General features: G+C 39.3%; 1 protein-coding gene across 2 annotated transcripts in view; it reads right to left on the bottom strand.

Annotated features, from left to right (window-relative positions):
- Positions 1-10,488: 10,488 nt before the first annotated feature.
- The window catches only part of GPC6 (glypican 6), a 1,053,117-nt gene continuing 1,047,863 nt past the window's right edge, over positions 10,489-15,742 (bottom strand). For both annotated transcript variants that reach the window (XM_082366026.1, XM_082366027.1), the window contains exon 9: positions 10,489-14,884. In XM_082366026.1, coding sequence (XP_082222152.1) covers positions 14,682-14,884 — 203 coding nt within the window. In that variant the 3' untranslated portion in view covers positions 10,489-14,681. The remainder of the gene's footprint in view (positions 14,885-15,742) is intronic.

Here is a 15,742-nt window from a genome sequence, read left to right as displayed (position 1 = left end):
TTACAGCGTGGGATACCAAATTTAGCGTGGAGTTTCTTAGCTAAATAAAATCTAGGAATACATTGGCTTTTATAATTAGCAGTCGAGCCTTCAAGAAAACATGCATACTCACGTGTAGCGTTTGGTTTGTAACATATAGTTGATTATGCCAGTTCTTACATCATTACAGAGGGAGCACAGATAACCTTGGGCAGTGTCTTCATCTATGGTTTGGTAATTTATTGTGAACTAAAAAACTCAAAGATGGAGTGAAGATTTTTGTTCCTTTGTTTTGTTTTGGGGTTCAGAGAGTGGGAAAATAGGATTGATTTCAAAATAGAATGATAATAAACTGGCATTGGTGTCAGGAATTTGGATAAAAGAATGGACATGGATTGTGTAATGTCAGTGATTTCTGCCAGAGTCAGATACACTTATATTTTCATTTAAAAGTGTCAGTGCACAATATAAAAATGACCAGTACAATGTATGCTGTAGTTTCATTTTTTACAACATTAAATAGCAAATTGAAAAACACCATGACAAGCTGGGAGAGAGATCATGGAAGAAAGGGAAAAGGTTTCTATTTTATACGTGTAACTGCGCTTTTTTCCTGCACAAGGCACCTGACATTTTCATTTTGTGATGGGCCTGGTAGATTATGTAGCTCTTTCTGCTGGAGGTACTGACTGAGGTGGAAGAAGGATTCCCTCTACCCTATAAATGCATATGGGCATCAATGGATTCCCCAGCCCAGCAAAAGTCTGGAAGAAGGCTTCCAAACATTCCTTACGATAGCTCATCTTAGCCTCTCTTATTCTTTGGAGCAGAGTTGAGGCAGGCCACCGTATTGATTTTCTCAGCCCTCTGCTTGTGGGAAGGGCCAAAGCCGGCCAGGGCTTTTCTGGGCTCAAGTAGCTACATCTGTTGACATCAGAACAACACATATTATAAGGAGGGGAAGGTTGGGAAACATGGTCTTAATGAGGTCCACTTGTGGCTGAAACCAAAAGACTTTTAAACAATCTATAATCAAGATGCTGAAAGTAGAGACCAAAAACAACACCTCCTTGAAAACGGATTTGATTTACCCTCAAGACCACTGCAAATGTTACCAGTTTTGGTTAGAGCCAGCTGAGTCGGGAAGAACATAAAGGTAAACAATTTTGATTATACAGTTGATTCTTGTTATTCATGGTAATTACGTTCCATAAAGTCACAGCAAACCCTGAATTAGCAAATACTGAATCATTGCTTCTGGGGGAAATACCGGGTTAGGTTCCTGCAACCCTCTGACATTTTCATCAACCCATCTCTCCATAACTTTGTTTTATGTATGTTTTTGTTTAAAGACTTCTTATTTAATGTAAATTGTCAATTCATTAACATTGAACTCACAGCCCAGAACATTACATGCCTGAGCGAAGCTTACCTAACACATGCATTTTGTCTGTAAGACACATCATAGACTCCTTGAGTTTAGGAATGCTAGACAGTGGGGGCCATTAAACAGCAAAATCACCAACAAAAAAGCACACAAATGTGAACAGCATGGCCCTAAATAGACTGCAAAAAGGACGGTCATTTATAGTAGGAGAGCTGAAATGAGAGAGCAGAGCACCATCTTGTTCGACCTCAGCTGGGATGTGTGCATCAAGGGACTCACGTTTTTCACTTCTCTGTGCATGTGCATGTCTATGGACAACTGTAGAAATGCCTGAGTATTGATTTGGGGCTTTCAAATAAATTTTAGCAAGTAGACAAATTCGCGAATATGGAATCTTCGAATCATGAGGATTGACTGTGCTGAGGAGGAAGTACAAAAACACCAGTTAGGTACTTAACTCTAGTATTTAATGTAAAGTTTCAAACCAAAAGATTTTGGTCTCTTCCGGGAATAAAACATCAAATGAAAGTGAAAAGATGAACAATATGAAGTGTGTTGGTGGCATGGTGGACTTATTCCATCCAATTCTTATGAGAATGAAAATCACAGTTATAATGGCAGAGCAGATAGAGGTTTTCTGGTTTGTGTTGCTATTGTAGCTATTGTTAACAAGTCAATCCATAAAATTAGGTCACCTAAGGCATGAGTAAAGTTTTCACAGAGGTGAGAAGTGTAAAAGACTGTTCCAGAGCGAATTCCTAGTGTTAATCTCAGAGTTGAATAAACATAGCAGGAGCAACTACTGGGCCAATGGCCTGAAGAGATAGCAAGTTTGAGTTGCAGTGCTTCTCTGGGGAGCTCCAGATTTGCTGGTAAGGAGTGTGTAAGGGGTTCTGAGTCCTAGTTTCAAAATATCCCTCTTCCTTCCCCTCTCCAGACCAAAGGGAAAAATTTGCTGCTTTTTTTTTTTTTTTTTTTTCCTGCCTCACTCATAGCCTTGATCCTTTTCCTTGCACATGAGCTTTTCCATATTTGGATCTTCCTGTTTTGAAATAAGAAAAGATTTCTTTATAATAGCAATAAGGCACATTCAGAGGGAAATTAGACGCCTAAGGATCTAGAGGTACTTAACGCTTTTCCTTTTTTCATGCTTTACAACTGTGATTAACTCAGCACAGACCATCCTCCACCATTTCTTATTGCTTAATTAAGAAACATCTTAGAATTTTCTCCCTATTAGTTTCAGGCAGATTAGAAGGAAAAAAAAATATTTTAACAGATGCTAAAGTGTCTTTCCAAGGATTTGAAGATTAGGAGAATGCCTTTTATAGAGCTTCCAAACTGTTCCCTGGCTGCTTCTGCCAGAGTTGAAAAGAATTTAGTGGCTGGGTACTTAATGAAAAGCCAAGAATGCTCTGACAAAGGACTCCTGGGCAACTATTACTCTGGCTCCAAAGAGTTATTGCAAATTAAATTTTATCCTTGTCCTTTATGATCTATATCAGGCAGTAGGTGTAACAACATGACTGAAATATTCTCATCTTACACTGTTAATAAAAGCACACGTTCACTAATATATGGGTACCAGCAGGAAATATGAAATGGTGCGCTCCAGTTGGAAAGCTGGATGGTGTATTGGCAACTTGGTAGGCAAAAGACAGGGTAAGTACACTTCGAGTTTGGGAACAGGGTAATTACTGTCACCATCTGGTAACACATTCTTTATCTGAACTCAAACCTCTTATGTATTTTAAACACTTATGAGGCATCTTGCTAGGCAACCAAATACAGGATTACTTTTTAAATGTTACCTTGAAACCTTTTCAAGATTGCTTTTGTCTAAAAACACAATGTCACATCTGGCACGATTGCCATCACCATAAAGCAGAATTTTTAAATAGTATTTATTAAGCACTTTCCAAAGATGCATAATCACCAGCATGAGTTGGTATTAATAGAGAGTCATGAGTCAGCTCCAGCTTCAATATTTGTGGAAAAGTCAGACTCAGCAAGAAACACATAATGAATGGAAAGCAAATACATAACACAAAATCCCTGCAGTCTACTCTTTCCCCTGATGGCTGGGAACACTGTATTTCACAGTGGAGCTGCCTGGCGATTTCTGAGCACTGTCTCTCAAATATTTGGCATGAAATATCAAGAGCTAAATAAGCACAAGGAACACAGCAGCTAACGGGAGCCTTATGGGGAGAAATGGCATTTACTGTAATGACCACAGCTTAGGAAACTGCCACATTCCACACTGGGTTAATAAAGGCTTAGGGCGAAGTAGAGAGTGACTGGGAGCGTGGAAGAAATGTCAAGCACCTTCCTCTAGCTGTCAGTGGACATCAGAACTCTCTTCTCCCCTCTGCCCCTGATTCTCTCCCCAAGGCCAGAACAGGGCTGGGATAGAAAAGAACTGTGATTAGGCTAATTCAGCCGCTGGGATGGGATTTTCTGACAGCACTCTAGAGGACGGGGTGCTGCACACAGAGTAATAAATAGGAAAGTATGATGATAAAGCTGTAATTCAGTCAAGAGGTTAGATGGTCTCTTAAGTAGCACAAAGCCACCGCGGCTTATCTCGATGTCATCAAGACCCCATAAGCTTGAACAGGGACTTTGCTAGTCAATATTTTGCCTCGTTTGTTTCTTTGGAGTATGTAGAGTTGGGAAAAAAAACCCACCCAGGTCTCCTTTTGATCAATTATTCTAGCCCATATATATTAATGTGCATATACATATGGCTTAATGTATATCCTTCCAGAACTACGCATTCTCCCCATACCCCAGGGTATGTACAGGAAACACAATCTGAAAAATCCTGACAGAGTAAAAGCATATATGGAAACGAGATGATCACTGACTATTTTTCATGTACTTTGCCTGCAGTAGAGTCCACACTAGCTCATTATTTCCACAGGTGGGCTTTCTCCTTCCTTCATGCTACTGAACAGCAGGCGGAACTTGAGCTCTGTTCTATCGGAGCTGTGTGCCTCTTCAAGTAACTACACTGTGTTTCCAGCTCTGGTGATTTCAGCATTTTTCTTTTTCTCCACCTTTTACTGAGATATACTTGACATATAACATTGTGTACGTTTAGGTGTACAAGGTGTTGATGTGATACACTTAATATATTGCAAAGTGATTACCACCATAGCCTTAGCTAACGCCTCCATTGTCACATAATAACCAATTTTTTGTATGTTGAGAACATTTAAGATCTACTCTCTTTGCAACTTCCTAGTATAAATACATTATTATAAACTATAATCACCATGCTGTACACTAGATGCCCAGAAATTATTCATCTTATAACAGGAAGTCTGACCAACATCTTTGACCAACATCTCCCCATTTGCCCCTGCTAACCACCATTCTACTCTCTGAGTTCAACTTTTTTAGATTCCACATATGTGATATCATACGTTGTTTGTCTTTTTCCATCTGACATTTCACTTAGCATAATGACCTCAGAGTCCATCCATCTTATTGCAAATGGTAGGATTTCCTTCTTTCTTGTGGATGAATAACATTTCATTGTATATATACCACATTTTCTTTATCCATTCATCTGCTGATGGATACAATGTTATTATCCAAATATTGGCTATTGTGAATAATGATTTCAGCATTTTTTATTTATACCTTGTGAGTGGAGAAGAGTATTTAATCATTCAATGTACCACAGTTCCTCTGAGGTTTCTTTTGTTGTCTTTTTTAAACCAGTTTTCTTTCCACAGCACCCCTTTGCCTTTCTCTTTACTCCATGGTGCATGGTGAAAGCCTGTATTTATTGCAGCAATTATACAGTCAGCTGTTCATGAGTTTGCTCTCTATTCCCACGCTTACATTAGACCCTTGACTTCTTGGAAACAGGGCGCATACATTCTTATCTATCTATCTATCTATCTATTATCTATCTATCATCTATCTATCTATCTATCTATTTACCTATCTATCTAATCATCTATCTACTTATTTATTTATTTATATTGTGGTGAAAGCCACATAACATAAAATTTACCATCTTAATAATTTCTAAGTGTATAGTACAGTCTATGTGTCTCCTTGTGCAATAGATCTCTAGAAATTTTTCATCTTGTAAAACTTAACTCACTGACCAGCAACTCCCCTTCTCCTTGGCATCTCCACCCCCCCACCCCTTAGCAACCACCATTCGTAAGGTCCTCCCGTTTCATCCATCTTGTAGCATATGAAAGGATTTCCTTCTTTTTTAAGGCTGACTAGTATTCCATCGCACGCATCCACCACGTTTTCTTCATCCATTCATGCACTGATGGACGTGTAGGTTGTGTCTACCTCTTGGCTATTGTGAATAGTACTGCAGTGAACATGCGAGTGCTAATCTCCCTTCAAGATCCTGTTTTCAATTTCCTTGGGTATGTACCTGAAAGGGTGGTATTGCTGAATATGTTTAGTTTTTTTTTTTTCCTATGTTTAGTTTCTAAAGGAAGCTTCATACTGTTTTCCACAGTGGTTGCACCATTTTATATTCCCAGCAATAGTGCACAAGGGTTCCAATTTCTCTGCATCCTCACCAACACGTGTGACTTTTATTTATTTATTTATTTGATGGTGGCCATCCTACCTGGCATACGGTGTTAGCTCATTGTCATTTTGATTTGCATTTCCCTGATGATTAGTGATGTTGAGCACCTTTTCATATGCTTGTTGGCATTTCTCTGTGATTTCTTTTTAAGTTTTTCATTAAGTGCCGTTATTTTATATTGTCTGTAGGGAGTCCTCCCTTTGAGAGGAGACTTTCACAGTGAAGGTTCAGAATTGATCAAAATAACGTAGACAACATCACGTGTTTCATTTTGTGTGTGTGTGTGTGTGTTTTGTTTTGTTTTGGGCCACACCACGTGGCATGCGGAACTTCCCTGACCAGGGATTGAACCCGCACCCCTTGCAGGGGAAGCGCGTAGTCTTAACCGCTGGACCACCAGGGAAATCCTCATGTGTTTCAAATGGCACTGGATTTCTATTCTTTTCTCTTGCTTCATTTTACCTCCTTCATGCCATCCTATATCACTCTCCCTGCTCGTGAGGCCCCAGGAGGGGAAAGGTCATAGGATTTCTCCAGTGGAAGAAAGATTTTGGATGTAGGGGAAGTCTTTTTTATTTCTTTCCTGGAGAAATTAATTTTGCCTTCACGTTTCTCATGGCTCGTGCTGTATGTCTACTAATACGCTGCTCAATGTAAAATTTTCTCTTTTCAATTAAACATAAAAGGCCCTCAAGCTTAAAAACAAACACATGCACAGAATCTGGGCTTATCTTTGGCTGTAGGAATATAGCCTTAACATGCTAATTCATATGCAATGGTTCAAACAAACAAATAGCCGTGAAATCATTATGGTGTTATCAACAAGCTTTTTAATAAAGCTATTTGGGTGAAATTTCTTTGGCTTGATATAATTTGAGGACATCTGATTTTTCACACATAGGAATTCATATGCTGATTCACAGTATGTGATTCAGGACCAGAGATGAATTAGAAGACTCTTGGGGTATCATTCTACTAAGACTCGACTTGGAGGATTTGTTACTGGGTTTCTGCGGCTGAGCTACTGGGGGCTGGTTCTATAAATAAGTGAGAGGTTGATAGGAGCCAGAATGATTCACATTAAAGTCCTTAAGATTTGGGTAGATTAGGGGTGAGGGAGAGAAAAAGAAGCAGAAAGGGAGAGAATAAACCGACTGAGAAGACCTTGGCTCCACCAGGAAGCGTCTCTGATCTGGAAAATAAGGATGATAATTCCTGCCTACTTCATGCAGGTGTGGTGAAGACTATCAAAGAAAATGAATTCGAAAGCTCCCTTGGGTGAAATGCTTTATGTAAATACAAGGCATTTGATATCATGAAAGAGTAGGAAATAGAGTTTTGTGAACCAACCTTTCTCTAACTTGATATTCACCTACCTTTATGAAATGCCCAAAGAGTACCTTTTAAGGCGGGATAAAACCTGTAATCAGTAACCTCAATTCTCTCAGGTAAGGAGGGTAACGACATGAGGCGGAATCCAACAATAAAAGGAGCTCTAACTCCATGAAGAAGAAAGACACATGGTACTCCACTATATGGTCCTTATTTTAACTGAGAAAACGGTCGCAAGGACTTCGATTCAGCTGGGTCTCAATGTCATACTTTCAAGATGCAGTCAAGTTAGTCAACAAAGCAGCCAGACCAGTTGTCTGTCTGCATTGACTAACAGCTGGATAGTTTTTTTTTTTTAATTTTTTAAAATTTTATTTTGATTCTTTACTCTTTTCTAAAAAATTAATTAATTTAATTTTGGCTGCTTTGGGTCTTCGTTGTTGTGCGTGGGCTTTCTCTAGTTGCAGAGAGCGGGGGGCTACTCTTCATTGAGGTGCGCGGGCTTCTCATTGCGGTGGCTTCTCTTGTTGCGGAGCACAGGTTCTAGACGTGCGGGCTTCAGTAGTTGTGGCACGTGGGCTCTAGAGCGCAGGCTCAGTAGTTGTGATGTGTGGGCTTAGTTGCTCCACAGCATGTGGAATCTTCCTGGACCAGGACTCGAATCCGTGTCCTCTGCATTGGCAGGTGGATTCTTAACCACTGCGCCACCAGGGAAGCCCTTCGTTGGATAGTTTTGATTTATATTTTGGGTCCACTTGACTGTCTGAACGGACAATAAATTATAGACAAGGCTAATGTATAGGAAGAACCCCTGAGAGTCGGGATAAGCCTGATTTGCTTTCTGTGGATGATTTGCTTTCTGTGAACGTGATGTTTAAGCCAACTTGACAAACAAGAGGAAAGCAGATTTGGTACATATGTTCCTGTCCTAGGCATCAAACTTTGGTTCACAATGGCTTTAAGTTCAATGCTATGCAAAAAACCCAGAATCAGTCGTTTGTCTACTTAGGATTTTAATTTTGAAAAAAATTGAAAACAGAGAGCAACTAAATGGCACTACATCTTGGAATAAAGTTTTAATATATATCCTCTGTGCAAGGAAACATCTGTGAATGCCTGTTCATATACTTGTTGCCAATTCTCAGAACACCCTCAGAAAATTCAATTCTGTGTGTAATAAAAAACCAAAATTATCCTTATATACTGCCACTTTTCTGCCTACTTGTTACAGATCTCAGTTCCTATCATGGCCTCGCCTGTGTGGCTCTGCAAGTTAATTAATCTCACTGTGTTTCATTTTATTCAGTATAAAACAAGCATTATTATTCCTACATCTTAGAGATCCTATAAAGATTAAGTATATACATAAAGACCTTAGCATACTTCTTTGCTAAAATGTGCTTTAAAATACTAATAAGTGCCACCAGCAGGCCTGCTGTGTAGGGATGGATCCTTTTAGGGCTCTGGCTTCACCAGGTGGTAAAAGACCAGGGTTTTTAAGCATGCCTTCCCCTGTTTAACTTTCCATCCATCTCCCACTATCCAACAACTCACTTACTAGTCCTCATTTCTGTAGATCCTTACATTTGCTTTTACTCTGCCTGGAAATCTCTGTCCCCATGTCTGCACATGGCATCTTCTTCCCATGATTAGGTCACAGCCTGAGTATCACCCGGGGAGGCTCTTCTGGACCACCGGTCTCAAGGGGCATCTCCTCCTTAGTCACTACCCCATTTTGTCTCAGTTCTTCATGGCGTCTTGCTCTGGTACCCAGAACTGTGTCTGGCATGTGATACAGAGCTCATCACAGTCTTTTTTAAAAGAATAGATGACCGTTACTGCCTAAGTCAGTTTTTTCTTTTATTTTAAAACTCTGCAGACGTTAGTTCCTATCGAAGGGCAGATGGCTTTATTCAAGGTACATACTCTTCTGCTTGCCTTGAATCCAGTTTGTTTGTCTTCTTTCTGCTTCTCTCCAAACTTGAACACTCACTGGGTAAAATTTCCGTTTTCTTGCTCTGCTTTCTATTTCAACACGTGCAAGAACATGAGCTCCTTAAGTGAGCTACAAAGGCAGGCATCTAATTCCTCCTGGCTTCACTGTGTGCTCCATTCATGAGCCGACAAAATATGTTTGGCCACATGTTTATATCAGCAAATAAATGTATCTGTGGAATGGAGATGTATCTGCACTAAATTGGGAATGTCTGTTTGAACAGACAGAATTGTGGCTACATCTTTCTAGCTATTTCACAAGTTAGTATTTGAAAAATCAATGTCAATTTTCATATTTGTGTGTATATTTTGACTATAGTCCATTTATCCAAAGAGCGAATTAAGATAAATATTGTTGGTAAGAGTGGCTGTGGTTTTATTATTTTTTTCTCAAAACCCATTTGGAAGTTTTTCCTTTCGATGAAATTGGTTCCAGTTTATTTCCAAACAGCATTTGTTAGAGTCTGCTTTTTACATGGAATTATCCTAAAGTTCTTTAACTGTTTTGTAGAAATCACTTTGCTTAATAGAAATCAACATAGTAGTAATATGAGCTAAATTATAATGTTGCTTACAGTTAAATGTTATATTTGTGATAACTTTATTTACATAGGTTCTTTTATTTAAAAGGGCATTTTTGAAATAAGTGATGGATTTGTAATAATCATGGTTAACTGTAGTAAAGAATGAATACTTCCCAGCTGGTGGTTTTGACAACCCGTGACTGGCACCTAGGCAAGGTTTAGCATTGAGCAGGTGTTTAATAAATATCTGCTAAGTGAATCTTTAGCATGCTATACAGAATTTATCATTCCTGAGAGCATGGAAATTTCAGAAATAAAAAAGCAGTGCAATTTGCTAAATTTGGAAATTGTTAGTCCTTTTACACATTATCTTAGTTTTTGACCTCATTTATAAAGTACTGACATCAGTCAAGCTACTAATTTATTTTAGAGAAGAAACCAACACAAAAGAAGAGAGGTATAGTACCTTCCATACATGTTTGGAAAGCTCTAAATGTTCTAAAGTTCTAAAAGTTCTTGATTTCAAAGGCCAAGTGTACTTAGGTGAGTGGTGCTGATTTAATCTATTGTTCTTTTTCTTTTCTTTTTTTAAAAAAATATTGCAGCTTCTAAAAAGTTCTCAAACAAAAATAATTCAAAAGCTCTGAAATTTAGACTATGACAGTAATTAAGAAAATGCAGAAAGGGCACTGGTAGATTTTTAAAAACTATTTTAATACAAGATTAATAGCAATTTTCTATCCAAATCAGAAATGAAAAAAATCTTAACCCAAATAATATTCATTTGACAGTCACATAAAATTTTAGGTTTGATTGGTGCACACATTTGTCCTGCATATATGTTATGCATATGCACACAGAGACCTCACTACTATGCCATCTTGAGGTGTCTTTTCACAGAAGTACCTCATTACAAGGCAATGTCAAAGACTCCAGTACTTTTCAACTTTCACTGAGGCTCAAATAGCCCCATGCTAGGCTGAGTCCCGTGCTGTAGCAAACTGTGTTATAGCAAGGCTCCAGAATGCGTACAAATCAATACTCTCTTTGTAGAACTTGGCCTAAAACTAAACACTGGCTAATGTCTCCACCGAGGAGGAACACATTGCAAATTTGTAAGTTATGGTCTCCTTACTCTTCTGTTGGCAAAGCTAAAGTGCCCCTCCCCTCCCTTTTTTTTTTAAAGTTAGAAGTCAGATTTGTTAGTGACTGTAAGTAAATGAAAATGAGTTTGAATTTCTGCAAGTTTTGGATAAGTCAAAACTTGCATCTGCTAACCCTTCCACCTTTAATCAAACCACCTGGTAATTAGCCTTGCAAAGAGAAGTAGTAAAAGAATCACAACTCAGGAATTGCTAAGGTTTTATTCCTCCTTGGGGACTTTAGTTGGTGTTCAGTGTGTAGCCAAAACATGTACGTAATGGCTAAAGAATTAAAGTAGGCTAATGTCTGCAGCAGGGAATATAAATTAAATATCAGGCTTCTGCGTCCAATAATATTTTCAGTGTGTCTGATTTATAGAACGCTACTTTTATAATTCCTACTGCTTATCAATGAATAGTTGTGTTTTTCAGTGTAGACAAAGTAGTATTATCTATCTATCCCTTACAACTAAAGCAGGTAACACAAGATATTGATCTGGGTAAGTCACTGTAAGGGATTCAGACTGCTAGTGCTAATGTTCTATGATGGCTCTAATCAAAGTCCCGACTTGACCTTCATCCAAACGAGAGAAGGCTGTCGTGGCCGTCCCTCAATACAGAACCGGAAGTGGAGCTCAAACTCGTGAATTTGCAATCTATTCTTCTCTGCTAAAGACTTTAGCCTCTGTTTAGCTTTTGTTATAAGGTATACAAAGTATAATATACACCAATTACAGACGTGTATTTCTGTTAGAAAAATACATATTATAACTAAAGAACATGTAAATAGAGGCACTTCAATAAGCTAAGTGTTTGCAGTTATAAGCATCACCCAACGATTCCTAGCATCCGATTTCAGTGAGCCCATCCCTCTCTACTCATAACAGAGGTTATGATGTGATTACAGAATTTAGGGGACATCAAAGCAAATGAGGACAGGTCAGGAAAAATAATGGCGCATCGTTGCCTCCCCTATCACTACGCTAAAACGAGAGAAATTAATTTGGTGAGGGGAGGGGGAGATTCCAAAACACTTACTGAAATGGGTTAACTAGATCAAACTAATTCCCTTAGGGCACAAAAAATTCCCATGTGAAATTAGTCTGAAAATCATATGACATCGTAGGATGATGATAAAAACCAGGAAGTACAATTTGAATAATATTTTGACCACATCCATGCAGGTGACTAATACTGTGGCATCATTAACTGACAGTGGATTCAGTTCTCTGCCTGGCTTATATAGATCACTATAGCTCACCAATGTGAATAGTATCGTTAACGAAGGTGTTGAAACAGATGAAGCAGGCGTTTATATATTGTCTGTGTGGTTAGTGTTTATAGAACATGGGTTCACATTCATTAATGTGTATTCACATACATGCACAAAACCCTTTGGGGGTGAAAGTACAGGGAAAACAAGGCATTCTGATCTATTTCACAGAAAACAATGCAGATATATTTTAAAAAGGAAAGACTTGGAGCTTAAAGCTATAAAAACAAGTTATGACTCAAATATTTTGGAAAATCAAGATTGATTTAATTTGTATTGCACCTTAATTACTGGAGAAAGACAATACTGATTTCTGAACATACAACACAATGAGCAACATAAATGACTGGTCCTTCATAGAGATGTTTTATGTGTAACTGGTGATAGGAAGCCAAAGTTTGGCAGTGAAATGAATGGTTTTCTAGAAGTATGTAATGCTGAATTAGATTGTATTAATTTCATAAAGATTTAAATGAAAAGATGCCACAAAATCTCTCAGAATCCTACATTCCGTATTTCGTTAGGCATACAATAGCAATAGATGCTTCTAAATACTTTGTTTTGCAAAAGTGCTCAAGTATACTTAATACTATTGTGCCGCATGTGTTCTACCTAAATGTGATGACTAAATCAATAACTAATTATAATTTTGATGAGTATGGAGATCGAAAAATACCATTGATATGTCATGACTGCCAATGGGTTGATTAACATGTGACTGGCGTACTATGGTGTCTTGAAACATTACTTTTCCCAACCCCAGATACATCGTAAAAACCAAAAAACACATGGATAGCCAATGGTATTCATAAAGCCCCAGGTTAGTTTATTTTGCTTCTGTCAGGAGGAGCATAGTGCCTGACTTTGGCACACCTGGCGGATCAGTTAGGCTCCAAATCAGCCTCTTGAATTAGGATATTTCTCCAAGTGCCAAGCAGGAATCCTAGGCTGAAGGCGTTGTACCGAAAGCAATGGTTCTGTGTGAATCACGTTCCTTGCGCATACGGTTTCCATGACCAGTAAAGTTCTGCACACCCACGGCTCTGCCCATGCGTTCGATACAGTCTGGAGCACCCAGGACAAAACATGCTCATGTGAGAAGGGTGTGCCCTGGCAAACTTTTAATAAATGGACGGTTAGATACGTAAAAAGTTCTCTTTCTTGATTCTTGGTGCTCACAGATCATTGAGGAATCCCTTCTCTGAGCAGCACAAAACAAGAAGAGCTGGTTGACAAAACATTTTCGTTACAAAGGTGTGTCAACCCTGAGCTTGGAATTAAGAAGTTAAAATCTGTGATTTATATATATATAGATATAAAAATAGATGATCATACTAAGACTAAAAAAGTGAAAGAAATCTCCATGTCAATACTATATATATATTTTTTTTGTCTTGAGTTTTTTGTTGTTGTTGTGGGTTATTTTGTAAGAGAATGCCCTTGTGATGCAGAAACCAACTGACACAAAGCAAATAGTTAAAAATGAAAACTCACTTATGGATCGAATTGTTTATCGGTTCATTAAAGGAACTCTTCTTTTGGGAGGGTAATGAGCACGGGGCAGAAACATCTAATTCACGTCAAGCCTGTGGCTAAAGCAAAGCAATTGTATGGTTGAAGATTATTTTCATTTCAGACCCTTGAGGAGGATGAATTCATGAGGGTGTCCACTAGTAACTGGAGACGAAGGGAGAAATCTGTGCCAATTGGATACAGTGGTCAGACGTTAAGAGAATTAAGGAAAATGATGCCATTACTGAAATTGAAATCGGGCAGGGTGAGAGAGAGGTGCTGAGTTGTAGCACATTTTACTCTCAGATTAAAGATAGAATTCTAAATTTCCTATCAGTACCTCTGAATCAGCTTGGCATTGTATGGTTAGCGTGCAAGACCTCCAAGACAACAGTGTATTTTCAGTACATTAAAAAAAATTTCAAACCTTCTCCACATAAGCATTTTGTAAACCTGATTTGTCACAGAAAAGCTCACACTGGGAGTTGGCTGGCAATGCCGAACTTACAACGTTAAAGCTCTTTTATTTTTCTCGTTTGCTTCTTTGTTGAAAATGCAGTTGTCTTGGGGTTTGGCCTGATTTTGCAAGGAAAATTATTTTCTTCCTATTTTTTTTAAATGGGGAAAAAAATTAAAAACTCACAACGTGAGATTCCTTCACTTCTGCAGCATAAAAGCAAATGAAGGTAAGAAAATCTCCTGGTACGAAAGATTTGAGTAAGAATTCTCTAGAATAAACAAGTTTCCCACAGATGATAGCTGAAGGAAAGAGGAAGCAGTCCAGTCTGGCACCCGGTGCTCTTTGGGAAAACAAAAAGGGAGGCATAGTGCAGTAGTGCTCTCTTCTCATAGAAAACGGTAAGCGTTTGTGGCATGGTCCATTGTCCAGGAGTGTAAGAAAAGAAGTGAGTTGGCCGTCCAAATAGCTAAAACGCAGTTTCATCTGACCAAAATCCCAGGATTATCTGCACAGTCTCTGCCACGCCAGGGCGATGCAGACGAGAGACCCTGAGAGGAGGGAGCGTTCCGGGCGGGCTGCAGAAGAGTCTACTTCTCTCCTGTCAGGGTCCACTGCCGGGGCCTCTGTGGTGACAAACTCAAACTCCGTAGGACACACATCATCCATGCACCCACTGCCACTCCCCGAGCCGCTGGATTCATCACCTGGTGCGGACAGATCGAAAGGGAGAGTTAGACCCAGTCTAGCAAAGAGTGGGGCACACGTGAGATTTGGGCATGGAGGTGGCAGGGGCCATCTCCCCACCCAAGGGTCCCCCACCCCACTCCACCCCCATGGGTTTGTTTTTAATGGGCAGGTTTGTGATGCGTGGGTGGACTGTATCTAAATAGACATCTGAAACATAGTGCTTCATTTTAATTTTTTTATTTTTGGCCGCAACGCGAGGCATGTGGGATCTTGGTTCCCCAACCAGGGATGGAACCCGTGCCCTGTGCATTGGAAGTGCAGAGTCTTAACCACTGGACCGCCAGGGAAGTCCCTGAAACATAGTGTTAATAGAGACGTCCGTGTCTCTATTTCTGACCAAGCTGAACATATTTAATACGTAGCTCTTTACAGAAGAAAAGTTTGCCATTCCGCGCTCGAAACCAATGCCCAGCTGTCCACTTAGTATGGCATCGCCCTTGCCTGCCTCAAGTGCCTTCTGGGCCTTCTCTATTCCCACTTCTGACTGCTTGGTTCCTTCATGTTTCTTAGACGCTTTATCTCAGATCTGGGTCCAGTTAAGTCTCCATCCATTACTAGCTATGTGAAAGTACTTATCACCATTTGCAACTCTATTATTTACTTTCTTGTTCCCTCCATGAGAACGTATACTTTTTGGGGGAGAGCAGACACGTTGTGTATACTGCTCATTTCTGTATCCCCATTGGCTTTAATGGCCCCTGGCATATAGCAGGTTCACAATAAATACTTATTGGATAATTAAATATGCCTTGGGCAGTTTCTTCAACTTCTTTCAGTTTCCCCAACTCCATAGCTACTGACGATAACATTCACCT

The sequence above is a fragment of the Balaenoptera borealis genome (genome assembly GCF_965194805.1).
Source record: "Balaenoptera borealis genome assembly, chromosome: 18".
Taxonomy (NCBI): domain Eukaryota; kingdom Metazoa; phylum Chordata; class Mammalia; order Artiodactyla; family Balaenopteridae; genus Balaenoptera; species Balaenoptera borealis.
The sequence above is the reverse complement of the archived record's forward strand: the minus strand, read 5'-3'. Positions and strand labels throughout refer to the sequence as shown.